The 21585-nt window shown below is 36.4% G+C and overlaps 1 protein-coding gene across 2 annotated transcripts in view; it reads left to right on the forward strand.

Moving 5' to 3' along the window:
* The window catches only part of LOC149774831 (hemicentin-1-like), a 162137-nt gene that overhangs the window by 9860 nt on the left and 130692 nt on the right, over positions 1-21585 (forward strand). For both annotated transcript variants that reach the window (XM_089944677.1, XM_089944678.1), the window contains exons 2-3: positions 12939-13008; positions 20229-20537. In XM_089944677.1, the coding sequence (XP_089800803.1) occupies positions 12957-13008; positions 20229-20537 (361 nt within the window). In that variant the 5' untranslated portion in view covers positions 12939-12956. The remainder of the gene's footprint in view (positions 1-12938; positions 13009-20228; positions 20538-21585) is intronic.

Genomic DNA, 21585 nt, shown 5'->3' on the forward strand with positions numbered 1-21585 from the left:
TTAGATTTTTGCTAATATTATAATGATCAACCAAACAAATGAGTTGCCAGTGGCTGATAATGGGGTAGTCTACACCTTGTGAAAAAAAATGTTGCAGTGATAATTGAGCACTTCATTTACAGAGTGTGTGTGTGTGTGTGTGTGATTTGGATTTTTAATGTAGCTTTAACAATTTTTCAGTCATATCACTATCATGTCTGCAGTGTGGTAGTTTATAGTGATGTCTAGCATTGGAACATCATGCCGCAGACATGTAGCATAATGTCCCACCCAGTCACATTATCCTGACACCAGGCCTACCAGTCCTAACACTAACTTCTTAATGCTGAGCACCAAGCGAGGCAGCTGTTAGTACAAATTTTGTAAGTCTTTGTATCACTCGGTTGGAGATCAAACCCACAACCTCCCGCATCCGAGGTGGACACTCTAACCACTAGGCCACCAGAGTGGTTCATTTACAAAGTGTTTGACGTGGAAGTATCAGCCCAAAACATTGTCTGGTTTGTGAAGTTGTCATTAAAGGAAAAAAACAATTCTGTGTAGGTTGTGGTGGGAGAAATATAATGCGTTTAAAAGATACTTTGAGATAACAAATGCTTCGGATGATGTAAAAAAAAAAAAAAACAAACAAGATTACACTGATTAAGTTAGTGAGAAATCTGTTGAACAAGTTAGTGAAAACTTGTCCGACACCCTTTAGGTTGATTACCCCTCCCCATGCTGCTCATACCTACAAAAATATTCACATTTTATAGCACGTGAAAAAAAAAACGTGTGTCTTACATAGTTTTGCTGTTTGTTTGTCATTTCAATTGTTCCATGTGAATTTGTTTTGCTTCATTGTTTTCACCAATGTCTGGCCACCCCCTGGTCGGTTGAATTGTGCAAGTGCGATGTCAAGAGGCTTGTCATTTTGTGTCTTTTATGGTGTAGTGAAGACAATACCAAATTCTAATTCCATTGACATCACTGATATCATCGTAATTGTTGGTGGCTTTGTATTAGCAGCAGTTTTTTCTAGTAGTTCACCAGCAAACTCTACTTGCCTTTCACGATCTGTCATTATTTACATGGATTCCACTCTGTTTAATCTATGAGCTGCCTGATACAGGCATCATGATAAATATTAATCATCAGCTTATTAAAAAAGTCTTGATCTGATATATTGCCATTCAACTCTGCTGATATCAGCGATGATAACTATGTATATGACTGCATTTCCGCCAGTAGCAGCATTGTATTCTTAGCTACGATATTAAGAATACCAGCAACAGCTGCCATAACGGCAACACCGATTCCTATCACTGGTATTACCACATTTGGCTGATAATTTACTGATTAATGCCATTGTTCCAGTGTATATGAAATTTTTCAGGGATGCCTGCCATGGTCTGGTTTGTTCAAACCTGTAGGATTGTGTGAGATGGTAAATATCACTCATTATGCTCAGTAATTAATTGAGGCAATTTTGCGACAAATTCCTGACACCGCCAATATGTCACTGCAGTTAATTGTTTTCTTCGGGATCCAGTATGAATGTTTCTAGGGTACTTTGGTTTAACATGACTGAGATGTTTCCGGAAAACCTATCGGTGGTATGACGCCATGGATATTTTGTAAATATACTAAATTCTGCAGCGCTTAACACGGAGATCCTGTACACACTGGTGACGTTTGATGTAGTTATTTTGTTATGGCCGTGTTGCTGATCCATATGCTACTGTGCATAAATTGTTAACGATATGCATTCAAATTAATTATCTTGAACCTTTTTTTAAATTTTTTCTTTGATTTCTATGAGCTTAACACAGGCAATCATAGGATTTCCAAATAAATCAGTAGTGACTCTTATGTTTCTGAGAAAATTCGTAAATGCAGGTATATTCAGAGCTGATTGTCATTAATGAGGTCCTTATCCACTTGTCTTCATTGTAGCAGCACTGTCTGATTCAGGTTCTCTAAAATTAAGAATTCAATTTCTGCTCATGTCGAGTTCAACAGTCATTATATCGCTGGTTTTAGGAACACGTTTAAAGATTTCTCCTGTGGCAAGTTCGATCAATACACTTGAATCTCTGATTCTACTGCCATCAGTGAATACCATGCTGTTATAAGATTGACCCACTTGATTTTACTCATCTTTAACTCTCCATGCTGATCTTGGAAAACAACAACTTCATCCTTTTCAACTCCAGCAAGGTTCATAAGATCAGCAAGCTCATCATTAGTTAAATACGCTGACAAATCAACATCGCTGAGACCAAATTTCTTAACCTATTGCTAGCGGTAGAAGATCTTCCATAAATATCAACTATTATAATATACTAAGCTGTTTAAAATGATGACTAGTATACTGTTCACTGTTCCATGACCGTGATATAGCATCAAATAATAATAATAATGTAGACTTTGTATAGCGCCTAATCTTTAGAAGCTCTAAGCACTTTACACGTTAGACAACACCTATAAGATAAAAAACATATAATGATATGATTACAAAAACAAACACCATGAAATTAGAAAACATTAAAAAACATGCAGAGAATATTTAAGGTAGGAAACATTATTAGGTCTTTAAGTTTGTTCTTGCAGTCGAAATAAGTGAGTTTTGAGAGCCCTCTTGAATGTGATCACAGTGTCTTTGTGTCTAAGTTCAGTGGGCAATTCATTCCACGTTGCTGGGCCCTGGTATGCAAAAGAATGTTGTCCATATGACTTTGTTTTCATAGTGGGAATAATGAGTATATGATTGTCAGAAGAAGAGCATAAGTATCTTGCTGATGTGTACACATGGGTGAGGTCGGATAGGTATGTTGGACTAGAGTCCGACAGTGAAACGTAGCACAGAGAACAACTGTTGTGTTTGATTCTGGACCGAATGGATAGCCAGTGTAGGGTACAGAGCAGTGGGGAGGTGTGCTCTGATCATGGTACTCTAAGTATGATCCGAGCAGCTGTGTTTTGAACTTTTTGAAGTTTCTGGAGCAGATACTGAGATGAACCAGACAGAATTGAGTTACAATAGTCCAGTCTTGAAAGTACTAATGAACACACAAGTGTTTTAGTGGCAACAACTGAAAGATATTGCGAATTGAGCTGATGCGTCTCAGCTCAAGATATGCAGCCTTGCATATGTTCATGACATGTTGGTGCAATGTGAGAGTACTGTTCAGAGTCACACCTAGGCTTTGTACTGATTGTGTGAATTTAATGTTAGTGTTGCTGTTATTTATTGTTTGAGGTAAAGGATGTGAATGGGAAAGTCTTTGTGTTGTGATCAGAATGGCCTAAGTTTTATCATCATACATCTGCAGCTTGTTACATGTCATCCATGATTTCACATCAGAAATGCACCTCTCTACACCTTGGATGGTAGCATCAACTTCAGTTGGGTGGCTAGATTTGTATATTTGGGTTTCATCAGCATACAATTGGTGAGACACTGGATGATGATCTATGATACTTGAAAGTAACGAGTGTACAGAATGAAGAGAACAGATCCAAGAATAGACCCCTGTGGAACACCACAACATAGATCAACTGGGCTGGAGTGTATTCCATTTGCAGATACAGTTTGTGTCCTGTTGACCAACTAGGACTTGAACCACAGTAAGGCTGTATCATGAATGCCAAATACATGCTGGAGACGGTGAAGTAATATATCATGGTATATTGTGTCAAATGCTGCAGACAAATCAATGAAGGGTGAGGACTGTAATCTTTCCGCTATCCAACGCAGAGAGAATGTCATTAACTACTTTTAGAAGAGTAGTTTCAGTACTGTGGCAAGGGCGAGATGCAGATTGTACATTGCTGAAAAGACTGTTTGAATTTTGGTGAAATACAAGCTGGGATAGAACAACCTTTTCTAAGATTTTTGATATGAATGGGAAATTAGAAACTGGGCGGTAGTTCTTTAAATCGTTATAGTCTAGTATTGGTTTCTTCAGCAGAGGCTTTACAATGGCAGTTTTGAAAAATGATGGGAATTCCCCGGATGAGAGAGAGGTATTAATAACATCAGTTAGTGAAGGCAATACTGGATCTAAACACACAAGCGGCAGTGATGTTGGAATTGGATCAAGTTCACATGACTTTGGTGCACTCTTCATCAGGATTGTACGTACGAAATCCATAGACATATTCAAATGCTGCTAATGGTTGTCACTCAAATTCTGTATCCCAAATGTATGGTGACGACGAGTCAATTGAAATTGTGGTGTCAAGCTTATCTCTGATGGTTTGTACTTTGTCAAGGAAGAAATTTGCAAACATGTCCGGAAGGTCGACTGGAGAGAAGGTAGTTGGAAGTGGTGTTGATTTGTTCCTTGACATTAGCTTGTTAGTAATCTCGAAGAGCTCTTTGCAGCTGGAACTTTCCATGATCTTAGTAGTGTAGTGGGCTGATTTCGCTGCATGGACTATATTTGTGAAATTCTGCTTAGCGGCTTCATAGATTTGCTTATGAATAGTGAGTCTGGTGGAAAGCCAAAGCCTCTCAACTTTATGGCAGTCTCACTGCTATACCATGGAGAATATGTTTGAATTGATACTCTGCACTAGGTAGCTTGAGCATGTTTGTCAAGCAATGAACGCAGGCAGTTATCGATTCACAACTGCATATTGGTGCAGTGTATCTCCCATGGGTGTAAAATTGAGGGTAAGAAACCCCCCATAGTGTCAGAACTGGGGTTCAATTGAAAATAGGGGAAGTGAAAACTGTACTGATAAATTTTCATCTGATCCGTATTTTTCTGGTTTGAAATAGGATATTGAAACTTGCACAACATACTCTCTCTCTCTCTCTCACAACATATAAATAAGCCAACATACACAATTAACAAACAAATGCATCGTCCATTCAAAGATTGATTGTACGTAAGTTTGTTTTTCTTTTAAAGTCCTACTTTTAAGAGTCTCCTTATAATCTTGTTCAAGCAGTATTATAGACCAACACATTACATATAAGCCAATACAAAAACCAAATAAATCTTTTTAACGAAATGGCAGTTAATTTACTGCCTGTCATAAAATGTGATGTACTATCATCGGTTTCGTTGTACTTCATCCTAGAACACATTTGAACTTTAAATTTTTTTTTATTGAAGCAGAGTTAAAAACCAACAAAATCTGCAATGACCCTCTGACTTTGTTATCCAAATAAACACATTTGGCTCTGCAATTTTATCGATTTCTTTGTTGTGAAAGAATGTCTTGGGTTATAATGTTTTCTCCAGATATATTGTATCAAACGAGGGCAGATTTTGTTTTAAAATTCTTAAAATCTGTCATGAAAGGATTATTCACTTTTGCAGTCTTCGCAATTATGCAATCAAAAGTCACACCAGTAATCCTAATGGATGTGCTGATTTCCAGTCAAGAGAATTATTTTCTCCATTTTTCATTAAAGTTAGACCCACAGTTACTCTTTTGTGTTCTGCTTCTCTCACTTTCATTGCTAATGATTCTTAGTGCACGCCATTTTAATCTTGGGATCACTTTCTAGTGCAACAAGCATTGAGACCTGACGTCTTGCAGAGATGGATGCAAATCGCATGAGAGCTGGCGAGAATAAGGCAAGCTCCTCAGTCATAGCATTGCCTAAAGCTAGTCTGGTTCCCTATTTCATATGTTCCCTGCGCTGCACTCCGCTATATGAATAGAGAAGTGTAACGCAGGGAGCAAGAAAAGCAGGGAACCAGTCAATGCCTATGCGCAAAGTATAAACGATGCCATCCCTCTTCCAAAGCATTGGATATTTAAAAAATCATGATTGCATTATGCGAATCCTTTGCGTCAAGATAATGCATGGCAATAAAATGTGTCCATCACTTTTCTCCAGATTGTGTCCCCGACGCACAAATGTGCGTAAAGGGAAACACTGTAGGTTTATCTTTAATGTTTGTGTTCGCAATGTTGAATAATAGAGAGGAACGCTATCAGATCTGCTGATATGTTTGAGAAATTCCTTTATTGGTGCCAATCCATATGAGTCAAAATAAACAACGCTGTGTGCATCAGCAACATATGCAACCCACTGAGCACCCAGACCAGAATTTCCATTGAGATTAATTATTCCAGATTCAGTACAATTTGTTTGTTTTGGTAGTTGCTCGCTCATGAAAACTCCTGAAGTTTTTGACATTTAATCGATGAGCAGCTTCAAGCAAATCATAATTTGACATAGAAGCTTGCTTAGCGAAATGTTATTGGTAGTCTCAGTCCTCGACTGTACCATGTTATTGGAGTTCCTTGTAATCATAGACATTGTGCCCACTTTTTTGTTGTTGTGGTCAGCCCTTGTCCTATTGCTTTCTTCAAAGCCATCCTAGCAGCAGTTCCAACAGTGTCAAGTGCAGTGGTTTTTGCAAGAGCCAGAGCAGCATTGGTAATCCGTGCTGGTATAGCTGCAAGAAGTGGAAATATAACTGTTTTTTCTAAGACTTTAATGCACCCACAGAAAGATCTTTGATTTCAGCGATATGCAACGCCTTTGATTTCAGCGATATTGTTGTTCTAGAATTCTTCACTGATACTGATAGTAACTTTTTAATCTGACCAGAGTAACATTTATGTGATGATATGGCATTATAATAACATTGATTATTTAATTACTGATTATATAAAGTTAAATGTTTTCCACTGGTGCATCAATGACTCATTCGTCCACCAATGTATTCAAGCAACATTGTTTTGTTTGATAGTATAACAGTGATTGCGCTATAAAATTTTACCAGTGGGTGGGCTCGCAGGCCACATGAACTCAAAAATGTATATCGACGACTGACTGTCTGAACAAATCCAAATGTTCCAGTGAGAATTAATAAATTGGATTTAATGTTGTGAGTCCTGCTGAGGTATCTGCAAGCCAGAATCGACATTCTGATCATGTTCCATAAATGTCATCAGAAGATGATACACACGTGCAACATAACTCTTTTCAAAATCCGGTAACACTTCTTTGGATGATTCTTGATGTCCATTTATCCTCAGAGAAACTTCACTAACCCTGATTATGTCAAATACCATTGGGTTCCGCTGTTGCGAATCTCCTTGGGCGATATCCTGAAACGCTATGAATATATGTCATAGTGCAGAGATGCCTGGTTGTGATGCTATCTGCCATGTGAATAGCCCAGTAATGGCACTCTGGATACTGTCAGTGTTCATCACCAAGTATGACAGCATTGATACGTTGGTGGAGACCATGAAAGAGAGCAGACATTCTTCTTCAGTCAGCAATGGCATCATTGTTGGCATCCACAAAAAAGCTTTGTTAGTATTACTTTGCAAGCATCAGCGGTATTGGGATGCCAGTTTTCATCATCGTTGATGGATTTTTTAACAAGTACAACTTATGTTTAGCACCGAGATAACTTTTCTCATGTTATGGCAGAATCCAACGATATGTGATTGTGGAATTGCACATGAAAATTCTTCATCACCGTTTAACATCGATCGACAAGCTGTAAATCCTTGGTTGAAATTTTCATTCATCGATGTGACTTCATTTCCACTGGCATTCATTGTTATGTTATGGTTCTCAGCGTGATCAGTCGTATCCTTCGCAAACATCATTGACAGACCAGCCTATTGTGAATATTCATTGCTGTATTGTGCCAAACCCAGTATCATTGTGGCAACGTCAGCATTTTCAGGACATAATTCAATCTCTTTTCCGGCAATGTTGTATGTGGCACCTTTGAACAATGCCATAACACCATTATTAACAAAACCAGCTCAATCTCCAGTTCCATATGGGGTATTATTAATACTATTTTTCACAAGTTTTTCTTCAATCTCTACTTGTATCTTGCACTTGTAGCTTGATTTGTCCATGCTAGTCAGATGCACATGCATCATAAGATAATACTGATAATCATGCACCAATTCATCTTTGAGGACTAGCGTGTACATGTCAATTGCGGATCAGATACACGTTGGAACATTTCATTTATATTCGCTGTTATTTTAAATGACGTCAGTGATTCACTAGTAAATTAAGACCACTTCCTGTTATCAGACTTGCTGTTATATTTAATTCTTCCTTGACAGCAGCTTGTTTTGTCACTGGCGTGCCAGCTAATTGTTTCAACCGCTCATTTGCAGCTTGATTTATTATTTTACTGACACTTGTTGGCATCACTTCGGTGGTTGGTTATCTTACCAATGGAATGCTAGCACTTGGGCCGCTAACAGCCTGTGTTGGCTCTCCTCATATTAATCATACTAGCTGTTGTCAGATTGCTCATAAATCTTTACTAGCAGCATCGCCAATAGTGCCAATAGCCTTGTCACGAACAACGTCAGTGGCTTTTATTCCTAGCTGCTTTGGACCGCTCCGGTGGCCTAGTGGTTAGAGCGTCCGCCTCGGATGCGGGAGGTCGTGGGTTCGATCACCGGCCGAGTCATACCAGAGACTTAAAAAATGGTACTAACAGCTGCCTCGCTTGGCGTTTAGCATTAAGAGGTTAGTGTTAGGACTGGTCGGCCTGGTGTCAGTATAATGTGACTGGGTGGGACATCATGCTACATGTCTGCGGCATGATGCCCCAGTGCTAAACATCACTATAAACTGCCACATTGCAGACATCGTAGCGATATGACTGAAAAATTGTTAAAGCTACGTTAAAAATAAAAATCACATCACATCACATCCTAGCTGCTTTGCAATTGGGATTGCTTTTGGGACTATCTCTCTGAATAGACCTTGAACAACATCGCTGAGTATATCTCCATTGTCAACTTTATATACGAGCAATCATGAATTCACCACAGACGTGTTTGAGTCCACATTGAGCATTGTGTTTGATCATTTTATTGTTTTTTATTTTGCTGGTTCATTGCCCACCAATCATAATTTCAATCAATGTCAGGAAGGACATTACTCTGACAAGGTTTATCTAGACTCTCGGGTATTTGTTTTTTTATGAAGTTTAGATAACCCATGAGTGGCAAGACCACTTCCCATTGTTTCTTCTTCCTCAGTATGAGGTGGTCTAAACTGAGATTTTTCAAGCAGTAATATATCTCCATTTAATGGCATTCTTTTAACTTCTTCGACTTGTTTCACAAAATTTGCAATTCCATTCTTATGCTCACCAGCTATTCTAATTATACCATGAAACTTTCAAAATACAGAAGAAACCCATTTTTTTCTCTTCTGAAACACTGCTGGTGTTTGGATCTGTTGTTGTTGTTGTGGGGTTTAACGCCATTTTTTAGCACACGATAGGCTATACATGGCAGCCAGTATTAATGGTGGAGGAAGAACCCGGGAAAAACCCAGAAAGAACCACTGACCCACAAGAAGCTACTGGCAAGCTTTCTCACATACCCACATTAGCCAGATCCTAGACTCGAACCCACGCAGACAGAGGTGAGTTGGCAGTGATCCGTAATGGAGAGCGCTTTAGACCACTCGGCCACTTGGGGCCCCTGTGTTTGGATCTAATAATTGTTCACAGTCTGAATATCCAATAGGTTTTTTCAACCTTCTTTGGTTAATCTGGCTGATGGTTTGGGTTTTGATGCAACAGTACCCTTTACATCGCCGATCTCCTCATGAACTTTGTAAAAACACTTCAATACTTGTTGTATTTCTTCTTTTAATTGTGGTTGAACAACAGATATTTTGGCTGGAAGTTCTTATATAATCCTTTTAGTTGCTTTAGTTCTTTCTGAGATTTTTCCAATTGCTCTGTCGGTTTGCTTTAAAGTGGGAAGAAGGCCTTTAATAGCCTCCGTGACCGGTTTAAGCAACTCTGTTGCACTTTTTGCAAATTCCTCCCTGTCCTCCTCATGCTGTTGCAGTTGCTATTTGACAGAAATACAGATGAGGAGCTATTTCTCCATTGCCTCTAGTCGTTGTCGAGCTAATTTAGCTGTACAAGATTCCATGGTGAGGACAGAATCATTATTACAATGATTTAATTACAGACATGTCACTGGCAGCTATTGATCATTTTGCTCGAGGCCCAGCACCCATGTAAACATTGTCACAAACAATCAACGATGGTCTATCACCGTTCATTCCCCGATCATCTACAGCAGCAGGTAGGGGCAGCATGCTGGTCTACATGCTTCCGGATGTGTTATCCTTCTTGACCTTGTATGTCCATTTTTGCTCCTTCTCTAATTCGGTTCTCTAATTTGTAGACAAAATGGTCTGTCTAGCATCCTGGCTGCTATATAGCCTCATAAATTAAATGGTTAGTCCCTTGCAGGACACATGTAGTTAAAATTTCTTCAGCCTCATGACTGGGTCATGACATGAATTGTACTTTGATTTATAAATTCAGAATTTGCTCATTTATTAAAAAGTGGCTGTTAGCTGGAATTTAATTGTCTGAACCTTAGAGAATTTTTTTCATAAAGAGTAGGGTAAATTTACATTGTTCAAGAGAAGATCAGTATAGTGTGCCTCTCATCAAGTTTCAAAATAAGTTGATCAACCCTCTCTAAAAGTACACAATAGACAAGGCATTTTTCTTTTATTTATTTTTTTAAAATAGAAATTAAGAACACTTGATTCTTGACATGGTATCTGATCATAAATCATGCACTACTTTTAGGTCTTTCCATGGATGTTGATCATCCATTGACTATTCAAATTTCAATTAGTAAAACTTCATTGCTATTGACTGAACCATAATTTGAGCTGCATGTATTATTTTCAATACTCCATGAAACGCTCCTTTCCCAAGCTGAAATTGACATCTGGTGCTAACATTGTATAACAATATTTACAAATGGTCACTACCTTGATTTCTGTTGAACATCTGCTGAAGCCAAGTCTTTATTAGGGAGAGACCATTTACATTTTTAAGGGATGGGGGGTCACATGATTGAAAACTATTGTCTTATTCTGATTTGTGATATAAAAAAGAACACTATGCCATTCCTTGCTTTACATGAAACAAATTCATTTTGTGATGAATGAAATATTTAAATGCCCGTCTATATAATAATTTAGCCCCATAAAATTAAATGGTCAGTCCCATACAGTACACATGCATTCAGAATTGAACTATTTTGTAGTTGGGTACCTGTATATTCAGTCTCGGAACAGGGCTATTACTGCATAAGGACTTAACACATGGTTCGCATTTAAGTATAAATTCAGTGTTTTCTTTTTTGTTGTTTGGAATTTAATTGTCCATACCTCAGAGGATTACTTCTCATATTTAAACAGTAGGATAAATTTACACTGTTTAAGAGAAGCTCAACAAGATGGCCTCACATTAAGTCAGCGTGTAAGTTTTCTAAATGTACAAAATATACAAGACATTTGAAATTAAGTGCTACTTTCCATATATATGATCAAAAAAAAGATCACAGATTGGTGAAATGGTATTTGATTGTTAATCACTCATGACACAATGGTCTTTTTATCGGTGGTCTTCATTTATTGGCTTTTCAAATGTAAGTCAATAATACCGATCAGCTGCTTCGTGGTGGTGATTTGGTAGTATTTTATTGCTTTGTTGCGGAGCTAAAGTGGAGGGGATTAAGTCTCCCACCACGATGGGATTCAGAAAACACACGTGAGCTTTACTGTCAAATCCTAATCATTCATGTACAAGTCATTCATAAGTGATCTATAAATAAAGTAGTAAGCACTCATAATCCCTGTATAAGTAAGTCACTTACATGTTGCTTATAATAATATGTTACTTATAGTTTTTTCCATAAGGGATTGTATTTTGCTGAAGATTTCATCTTCTGTTCTTTATATTTTCTATTCATGATCATTAGCTATGTATTCTTGATTGGTGCCCATGGTAACCAAAATCCAGTAAAACATTTCTGTCACCAAATTAAATTCATCATCTTATACATTTTTTCTTTTTTGTTGCCATATGTGTTCTGTATTCATTAAGCCAGCTTTGAGGTGCACTCATTTCAGTCAGTCAAAAGCAATCATAATGATCATTTATATTTATTTTCTGGGATCTTTTATGCACTCAACAGGGACCATAGATGAAACGTTCTTGCACCAAAGATGAAAAAAGTAGTCAGTGGTGCAAATGGCACAGCCTATTATGAACATTGCCTGAATGTTAATTTTAGTGTTATAGGGCTTCAGGTTATTAATACACCCCCCAACAATTATGTGTGTTTCTGGTTGCACTGGTTTTCAAATTAGGGTAGGTAGATGATTTTTAAAAATATTTTTAACTTTATTTATACTATAATGATTAGTATTTTTACTAGATGCATGACCTTATAGCCAAAACCAGCTCAATTAGATGCACAAATCAATTTTGGGACTTTTTTTTAAAAAAGTTAAAATTTAAAAACAAAATTTTTAAGACTGGGATGGGGGAAAAAGTGCTAGGGTAAGCAATGAAAAACAGATGGTCAGCCCACCAGAAACAAATTTTGTTTTTTGGCCTTAAAGCATTTATTTATTGGCACTAAGTAGCTGTGTAACTTGTTTAGAACTTATACATTTCTTGGAAAGTATGCATGCCATTTGTTTCTCCATCAGTATTATGTTTTATTGAGTTTTGATCATGGTAAGAGATAAACTGAATCTCCATTACTGAGACCAACATTCCCTCTAAGCTGTGCACATGCACGGCCATGCAACTGCTCAGACATCCCCACACAGCTCAATTGTTCTCCGCACAGCAGATCAAAATTACCAAATATTCAATCCAACATTACTGCTAAAATCTATCCAAAATGTTTGCACAATGCAGCACGCATAGTGTGCACATCTACTTCTCGCTTAGAGGGAACGTTGAGACCTTAACAAATGATACAAAGTTATTGCAGATTTTGTATTTAGTATGGTAATACGAATTAATTTATTTGTAAGTATTTATTTCTCCTTAAATGAGTTCCTGAGGACCATTTTAATAATTTTAAAGAAGTACTTTTTTATATATGAAAAACCCCACAATGTGTCTAATTTTTATTTCATTTTGCAGACAAGATACCTTTCAGCAATGAACATGTTTATGTGCATCCTCACATTAACTTTTCTGCAGATGGCAGTAGGTGAGTAATTTGCATAGTGTGAAGAGAAATAAATATACCATAGAAAATGTGCTAACTCCCATCAGTGCTAATTCTGTTTGGGTCACACACTCCCAACATCCCTATAGCACTTTACCTTTTAAGGACTCGTGGTGCCATTTGCATGGAAAAATGGGAATCAGTCTTGAAATGGGTGAAGAATAGAGTATGAGTTTGGCTGACCAGGAGTGCTTGATAGGGAAAGTTTAGGAAAAAGAATCTTTTGAGAGCTTATCCTAGATGTAGCTGAAAAAAATAGAGGCATTGTTTTATTGATGGAATTGCAGTCCTTTAACAGAATTGAGTCTGGAACCCTTTCTGAAATGAGCATTTGACTCTTTGGTGCGGAATCTAAAGTACATGTTTCAAATACATGTAGATCCAGAAAATGCTGTTGCTCATATACTTTTCTCGATACATATGCTGCCATCCAGGATGCAATATATGCTGATAAATACAGTGTGACCCCGCTATATCGTGCTCCGTTATACCACGAATTCAGATATAACGCGGTCGTGGTGTGGCTCCCTCAATTTCATATACATGTATTTTTCTTGTACACAAAATTTTGTTTTCTTAAAAGTACAAAAAAAACTTTATTATCATTTTGGGGAAGAGATTGCCTATAAATAACACAAGACAGTCATGGCGGGGCTCCTGAAATTTTGTATGTATTTTTCTCGTACACAAAAAACTAGTTTTTTCTTCTTAAAAGTACGAAAAATAATGCAAAAAATGATTATTCTGGGATCGCGTAGGTCTTCGCCAATGTCACAGGTTTGGATTGTTTTTCCTTATTGGCGACAAAACATACCATGTGGCGATTTTTTTTTATATTGGCAATGTTGTTGGCTGTTTAAACTTTTATATACAACCATTGGTTTGGAGTGCAGAAATTCAGAGGCCCCATGAAAGGAAATTGCAAACTGGATATAAAATGCATTGAAATTTATCTATTGTTACATAAACAAATTCTTTGTTCTTACTGACAAACCATTTAAACAGTGCATTGTTATATTATAATCTGCTTATCATGACATCTAGCATGAGTACTGTATGTTGTGAAATATCTGCTTTTTTGTTGTTGACATTACTGGTAACAGAGATCAACCGGACGAGGTATTATCTGGAAATCTATCTTTCATCGGATTTTCTGCCACTCGCTGGTAATTAATATATTTACAAAGACTGACATTTTTATGTGGATGGTATGTACAATTCCTCTTATTTTCACTCAGAATTAAATTCTTCAGAACACTCACATATTCTGTAATAATCCCTGTCATCAAACCAGAACACCTGTGTCTCTATCGTCCGTTGACCCTTTGTTAATTTTCAGATGCATGCATGAAAGGCAGCATCACGCTGCTACCACAAATGTAAAAAAAGGAATAAATAAAAACTACATCTTACTTATTGGTTTATTCAGTAGGCATGGAGGGACAGTAACTAGAATAGTCCAAATGATGGCTAATTCCTTTTTAAAAATGTACCCAGATAAAATAGTTTGCTGAAATTTCAAAGGAAACAGATTACCTTTGAAGCACCGATTGTTATGAAAACGTACTCAGCAAATGGGGAAAAAAAATCAGTCTCAAATCATGCAATACAATTATTTGATGTTGCCGCCACAATAAGAAATGGGCATTTGTTTGGTTCTCCAAGGTTGTCCTTTAGCGGTGACTGCAATAATGCATGCACCCTTCATCAAAGAAAGCCAACTAAAATCTTTCAGTAAAACAAAGAATTTATCATCAAAGGAAGTCAGTACCAGACTTAAATGAAAGTGATGTGAATCTGATGGATTTTTGCATTTTCCAGTGTGACTGGAACACGCTAACTGTGCCGTGAAAGTTTTCTTTTTGTAGGGAAAAAGTTTATGCTTATAAACGCTACCAATGGCGGCTTAAAACGCAAACTAACTTTTACCGACTTAGGACATATTGAAAATTAAATGTGCTTCGTCATTCGCTATGTGATTGTGCTACATTTTCCCACTGAATTCAGACCAATATGACCTGTGACAAAATTATTGAATATTTTAAAGCTGTGCATGTGCATATTTTCGATGGAATCACTTGTATTGTGGATTCAGTGTATATGATGAGGTTCGCAGTTGAGTACACGGTGTTGATACTATTATGCTATACATTAGACATGTATATATAAACAATATTCACGTATATGTACCAATTCGTGGTTTTCTAAAATAAAGTAAACTATTATGTATGTCTTCTCTGTTTTTACTACAGGTGTATTTCTCATTTAATATGCATCGATTTAAGATGGTAACTGTGCCGATGAAGCACATATTTTAACACTACCGCTACGCATTTATTACCTACACCCCCTCCCTGCATTTTTGTTTTGGTGGGGTACATGCATAATTTTCTTCAGCTAACTGACCTGGTTGCTTATAACACGGTTCGGTCTATAATGCGGTCGGGTTCTGTGGCTCCCAACTATCGTGTTACAGTGGGGTCACACTGTATAGGTCTTATCATGAGCACTGAGAAATGTAAAGTTATTGAATTTTTAATATCATGGTGATTGTATAGGTTTACTATGGGGGTTGAATTAGTACTTTGAATTCCTAATATGTTAGCTGCAGTTCATTAGCAAATAATATATTTGTTGCTAGATTGCAAAGCATTTCCTTATGGATTGATCATATCTGTGTATATATCACGTAACAACACTAAGGTTGGAGTTCTCATTTGTTTCATTGTTTCATACATAGTTGTAGTCATATACACGTAAGTAGGGATTTTGATATGTGGAGTACTTCAGCCAGTGATGAGAACTAGATTAATGTGATCTATATGTAGTGGTTCTTTCATTTAGGTTAACTTTATGTTAGGTTTGACAATTGTATAGTGCTTGTAAAGTCATACGAATAGTTATTTTCATGTATAATGTAGAATACTACACTTCTCAATGAAGCTTAGGTCACTTTCATGGGCAAGTGATTATGGTTAACCTTTGCAATTAGATGTAGCTCATTTTTTGACATACTGTTGCCTATTGAGTTGCAAGGTTAGTTTCTTTCATTTTATTATCAAATAAGCATTTTGTTTATCCATTTTAATGCAACATGTATGGGGGGGGGCACAAATTGGACACACATTTTTTTCGTTTCTTAAGTCTTTGGATATATGACCTAAGTGAAAAAGTTTCGCCATAAGTTCTGGTATTCTGGTATTGGAGAAAGAAAAAAAATATTATTTTATCAGTCCCAGTATATACGGCAAATATGGTACATCCATCTGATCCTGTTCATACAAACTGAAATTTGCAACACCATAGTGGGGGCAGGGAAGGCATTTGACTCACAAAGGAAGTTTGTTGATGTTGAAGAAATGATTACCGATGAATTAAATATCCCTCAATTGATATAGAAGTACCAGGACACATTCTGATCTGTCAGAAGCAAGCTAAACCATGTGTTGGAAACCTATCGCATGGGTACCAGTAGTGGCATGCGAGACTTTGGAATGTGCCAAGTCTTTGTAGTATTTTGTTATATTTCTATACAGCCTTATACCATTGATCAGACCTGGTACTCATTAGATTGCCAATGCCTGATCTTCATTATGCCCGTTGATGCAGACTAGACATGATTCCAATTGATAAGTAGCTTAAAGTCAGCTCATTTAGGGGTTGGGATGGGTTTGTAAAATGGATGACAACCTGGCACTAGGCACCAACATTAATATTAATTTGAAATACAAGTGCAAAGCTTTCTCCAACAACTTTTGTCAATGAAGCATGGATATGTGGAATTTAACCAGCACCATTTATGCATGATCAACCTAAACTCACCAGCAGAACTCACGAAGGTGCCAGGGATTGAGGTTGGCAAATTTACCAAAACAGGTTTGGCCTTGTCATTGATAAGCCAGACTTTCCATGACTAGGAAGATGCATTCAAAATGCAATTAAAAGCATGGCGCAGGAAATTTAAAATGATTTTGATAGCAAGCATTTTACAAAATTCATTAGTACATCATTGTAACAGGATGATTCTGGTTGGGACTAGATTACAGTGAAGACACTAAAAGCAGTTTCATGAACAAACATTTTATTTATTGTGATTGAAAAAGGATTAAATCTGACACCAAACTCTAGTACATAAAATAAAACAATGGATTTAAGTAAACGAAGTGCACAGAGTCAAACTGATAAAAGGAAACTAATTTTGTTCATATCTGAAATGAATCATAACATGCAGCTTAAACAAGTAATCAACAAGAACTAATGAATATAAGGATTTTTCACCACTGATGATCATTGTTTAGAACTTAACAAAAAAATCATACATTATTGCATCTATGACCAAGGGTGTCAAAGTATGTATTTACACAACTATGAATATGTGATAATCATTAAGAATGATTAAAGTGAACTTTGTACAAATATGGATAATATTTGATCGATAGGTAAGAGGTATCAAATATATAGATTTCACTCAAATAGTAATAATGCACATATTTAGAATTTTCATTTCAGTAAGGGTACTGATAAATTTTAAAGAATGGAACATATAACTTGTAGAGTCCAGTTGATGACTAGAAAGTATCTTCATTCACACTGCTCTGTTGGATGATCAAGGAGCCACCATGCATGTCCCACCTTTTCCAGTCTAACAAAAGATCCCTGAAGAGCCCTCCTTGTTCACTGCAGACTCATTGGCCCTGACATTTTTGGGTTCCTCAGCACGAGATAACCACTAACAGTACCTTTCTCTGAGCCAACATCATCACTTAACAGCAGCACACATTATACAGCAACCCACTGGGTCCTACGACTTTGCATCCAAGCAGACCTCCAAATATAAGACACCTATAAACAGACAAACAGCTGAAAATATGATGGCTAATGTACATTATTCATGTATGGACCAGGAGTTGATTATAACATAAATCATTTCATAGAACTACTGTTCAAGATTATTGTCATAATAAAAAGGTTCATATGTGAATCTGCATCCAACAGGATGAATCATAAAGACTTTGAGAACTCTGAATTTTCTCATCCTTAATATGCATCATTTACTGTATATATTCATTTATAAGTTGACCCCACAATTTGAATAGGTAAAAGATTAAAAAATAAAAGGTCCATGACCTGTGTATAAGCCAACCTGTAAGTCCAGCCATGCTGAAAATCTTTTTATTTTTGCTGCATCTGATTGGATATTCATATTCACATGGAAGCCTCAGTACATGATGGCCTGGAGGTTCAGGTTAGGCATGTGATCTTGTTGACGGTGATCTTGAATAACAATATATACCAATAGTTGACAAATGTTTTGAAAACGTTTTCAGGTTTAGACCTTGGCTTGCAGATAAACCACTCCCTTCCCCCTTCTTTCAGGCTTTTATTATTTTTCTTCAATATTATATGGCTTATACATGTGTATATGCAGTAAATGAATTCATGTTAAGTTATACTGTGGCTGGCTTGAAAATAGACTATATTGCATCTAAAAACATGGCAGAATATAGGTCTGACTATCTTTAAAACTTAGAATAAATATTAGAACATCCAATATTTCAACCATTTCTATCACATAATATCAACAGCAAAAATAGAATACAATTTTATATTTCACATACCGCTCAGTGGATTAGATTCGTCTAGTAAACATTTTGTTTCACACACAGTATGATATCTGTATATTTTTTTATGTACAGAAGGTATGAAAACCAGTCTAGCATTACAAGAGGAGAACATGGTGGCATTATATAAAGCATAGCCGCTTAGTGGATGGGCTAGCAAACTTAAACGTTGTTAAATCGAGTTATACCTGCATAAAATCGATATGAAAATTATTTATTTTCCCAGAAATTGGGAGTATTAAAATCTTTATGTCTTTAATATGTTGCAAGATGATAAAACTAATGCGTTAATGAAATTTGAGCTGGTACTAACGATATTGCCAGTTGCACGAGCACATCGAATCTCACAACCATCGTTTTCAAATATTGTAGAATTTTTTAAAAATGAGAGTTGTATGCTAGTGGTAATAAAAATACAAAAACGTCGAAGAGCAAATATTCTCTATTTATTCCGAGACCTACTTCTGGAGTTTTGTTGTATCACATGACTACCATGTTGACATGTGCTCTCTCACACAGGGAGCATACGAAGAAGGGAATCAGACTACACTGCTTGATGAATCAGATGGGCCAAGTTTCTTGTAGTTGTTTTCAAAATAAATATGTTGAGAATTATATATTCTTTCTGGTTTTTACAAAAGGTATCAGACTTTCATTTAATGTATTTAAAATTTGAACAATGACATTAAAAGGAAGTTTGTTGTTGATATCACGTGACTATTGAACTTCCGATGGCATTGTTCGAGAGTTGTGAAGTCATGTGACTATTAATGCCAATGGTGAGTTCCAGGTCAGGTTTCATCCATTCTGAGTTTCGTCTAGTCTGTCATCGGATTAAAGGCATAATGAATATAATACTTGCCATTTTTTAGAAAATAACTAATTTTTCCTATTGATTCCATGCAGCTATAAGTCTATTTAACATTTTAAATTTGCTAGGCCCGCTGGTAAGCTCTCTTACGGTGGGAGAAGATTCCAAATTTTGTATACGTACTTACTCTGAACCCACACTCCATCCTAAATGTTCAAATGTGAAAAATGAGGTTGGAATATTTGGAGGAAACCCGTATTAGGAAAATATCAAGTCCCTGAGCAGAACTTTGGTGTGAAACTATTACACAGTGACATGTAGCTTGAAGCATTGGTTTCAGATCTTAAATAGAACACAGGGTAAATGGGAAATTGTCATCCCTTTTATTATATATTAAGAAATGATACGAGCCCGTGAATCAGTGCAGGTTTGGAGACTGGTTTATTGAACTACAAGAAGACAAGTTGGTTTTTGGAAAATTCAGTCCTTGTTTAAATAACAATATATAATTTTGAAGGTCTTTTGTCAAACTTTAATTCAATCCTTTTTTAAAATATCATTAATTGATTGAATTTTTAACCAAGTCATCTTAAAGAGTTTAGGTTGGTTGAAAAATCTTGTCTGAGATTTCATTGGCACATTAAAATTCAGGGTTAAACTTTTTTCGTTAGAAGATAAGGTTCTAATATTTTGCATTTATTGTTTTTTTTTTTTCATACTGTGATAGGAAATGTTTACTTTGTATAACATGCACATATATTTCTTTCCAGATGCCCAGGTCACAATATCAGCAGATAAATCTTTACCCAGGGATGGAGAGACAGTGAAGTTAATATGTAGTATTACAAACTTTAAAGGGTCCATTGCGACTTGGAGAGACAGTAGCACTGATAATACTTATGCCTATTGTCCTCCATCAGGTCCATGCCAGCCTCCTAATGATGCAGCAAGATACACTTACAGTGCTACAGCATCGTCAATTAGTGTTACAATTACATCATTTAATTCTATGCAAGATACATTTGGCTGGAAGTGTCAGTATGGTACAAACTCTGCTGTCTATGACATAAAACCTGTAGGTAAGTACATGTATATGACATGATTATTAATTTTTTTCATTATTAGCTTACTTGGTCAAAGATCAAGAAGAACTTCTGGTATGACTACATTTGTTGTTGTTCATTTTGCATCTTCCACCATTCATCAGTCAATCAAAAGATGGTAACCGTTGTAAACACACTTAAATATTTTTTTCTTGTGATTTTGATAAGATTTTTAAAATAAACATATTTTCAAAACTGTGGATAATTTTAGATATGGCACAACTTACATATTAACTTTGTTAATATAATAAATAAATAATTAATTTTGTGCTTTGGGAATATGTTTTCTCAACATATGTGGTCTTGCATAGTATTGGTATTTCAGTGCAGGTTTTAATGTATTGTAAAACAAGCATCACACAGTTTTTTTAAATTCATTCTTTGCAGTGATTGTAATAGCTTGCTTCATATAGGTTGTAGACTGGCCTCAGTTTGATATATGACCTGTCAAAGACTTCTTCTTTTCCCCATTGAATTGGTTGAAGACCTTTTGAATGCCACATATATTGCCACAGGTATGAATGTTATCCTTTTTCCAGGTAAAGTACCTACCTATCATAGTGAAAATAATTTTGCTTTGTTCTGACCAGATCGTGTGGTACATCATTGACAACATAATACCCTAAATCAGTACCTTATCAGGAGTACATTTTAGCCACAATACAGCTGTAAAATGCTCTTGTATTAGGTAACTCCTTTTCGCTTGGCCCAGAACTTGATTTCAGATTTATCTGGTTTGGCAGACATATTGTCACAATTCTAAATACCCCATTGTTTCCCTTTATTGCCTCATTATATTGCCATTTTGGGGTGGCATACAGGTAATATTCTTTAAAATTAACCCGTTTCATGTAATGTTTTACATTGTTCATTGAATGGTAAAAATGGTGTGATTCATTTGCACCTTTGAGACTTGTGCAATGATATGAAAGCATTGACAGTCCACTGAATTTTGTTGTGGAAAGATTAAAATCAGCTTGCATATTTGGACTGACAGGAAGATCACATCTGGAAATTTTGTGCT

This window comes from Sinohyriopsis cumingii, unplaced genomic scaffold (genome assembly GCF_028554795.1).
Source record: "Sinohyriopsis cumingii isolate HCF-2022 unplaced genomic scaffold, ASM2855479v2 utg000127l, whole genome shotgun sequence".
Lineage (NCBI taxonomy): Eukaryota > Metazoa > Mollusca > Bivalvia > Unionida > Unionidae > Sinohyriopsis > Sinohyriopsis cumingii.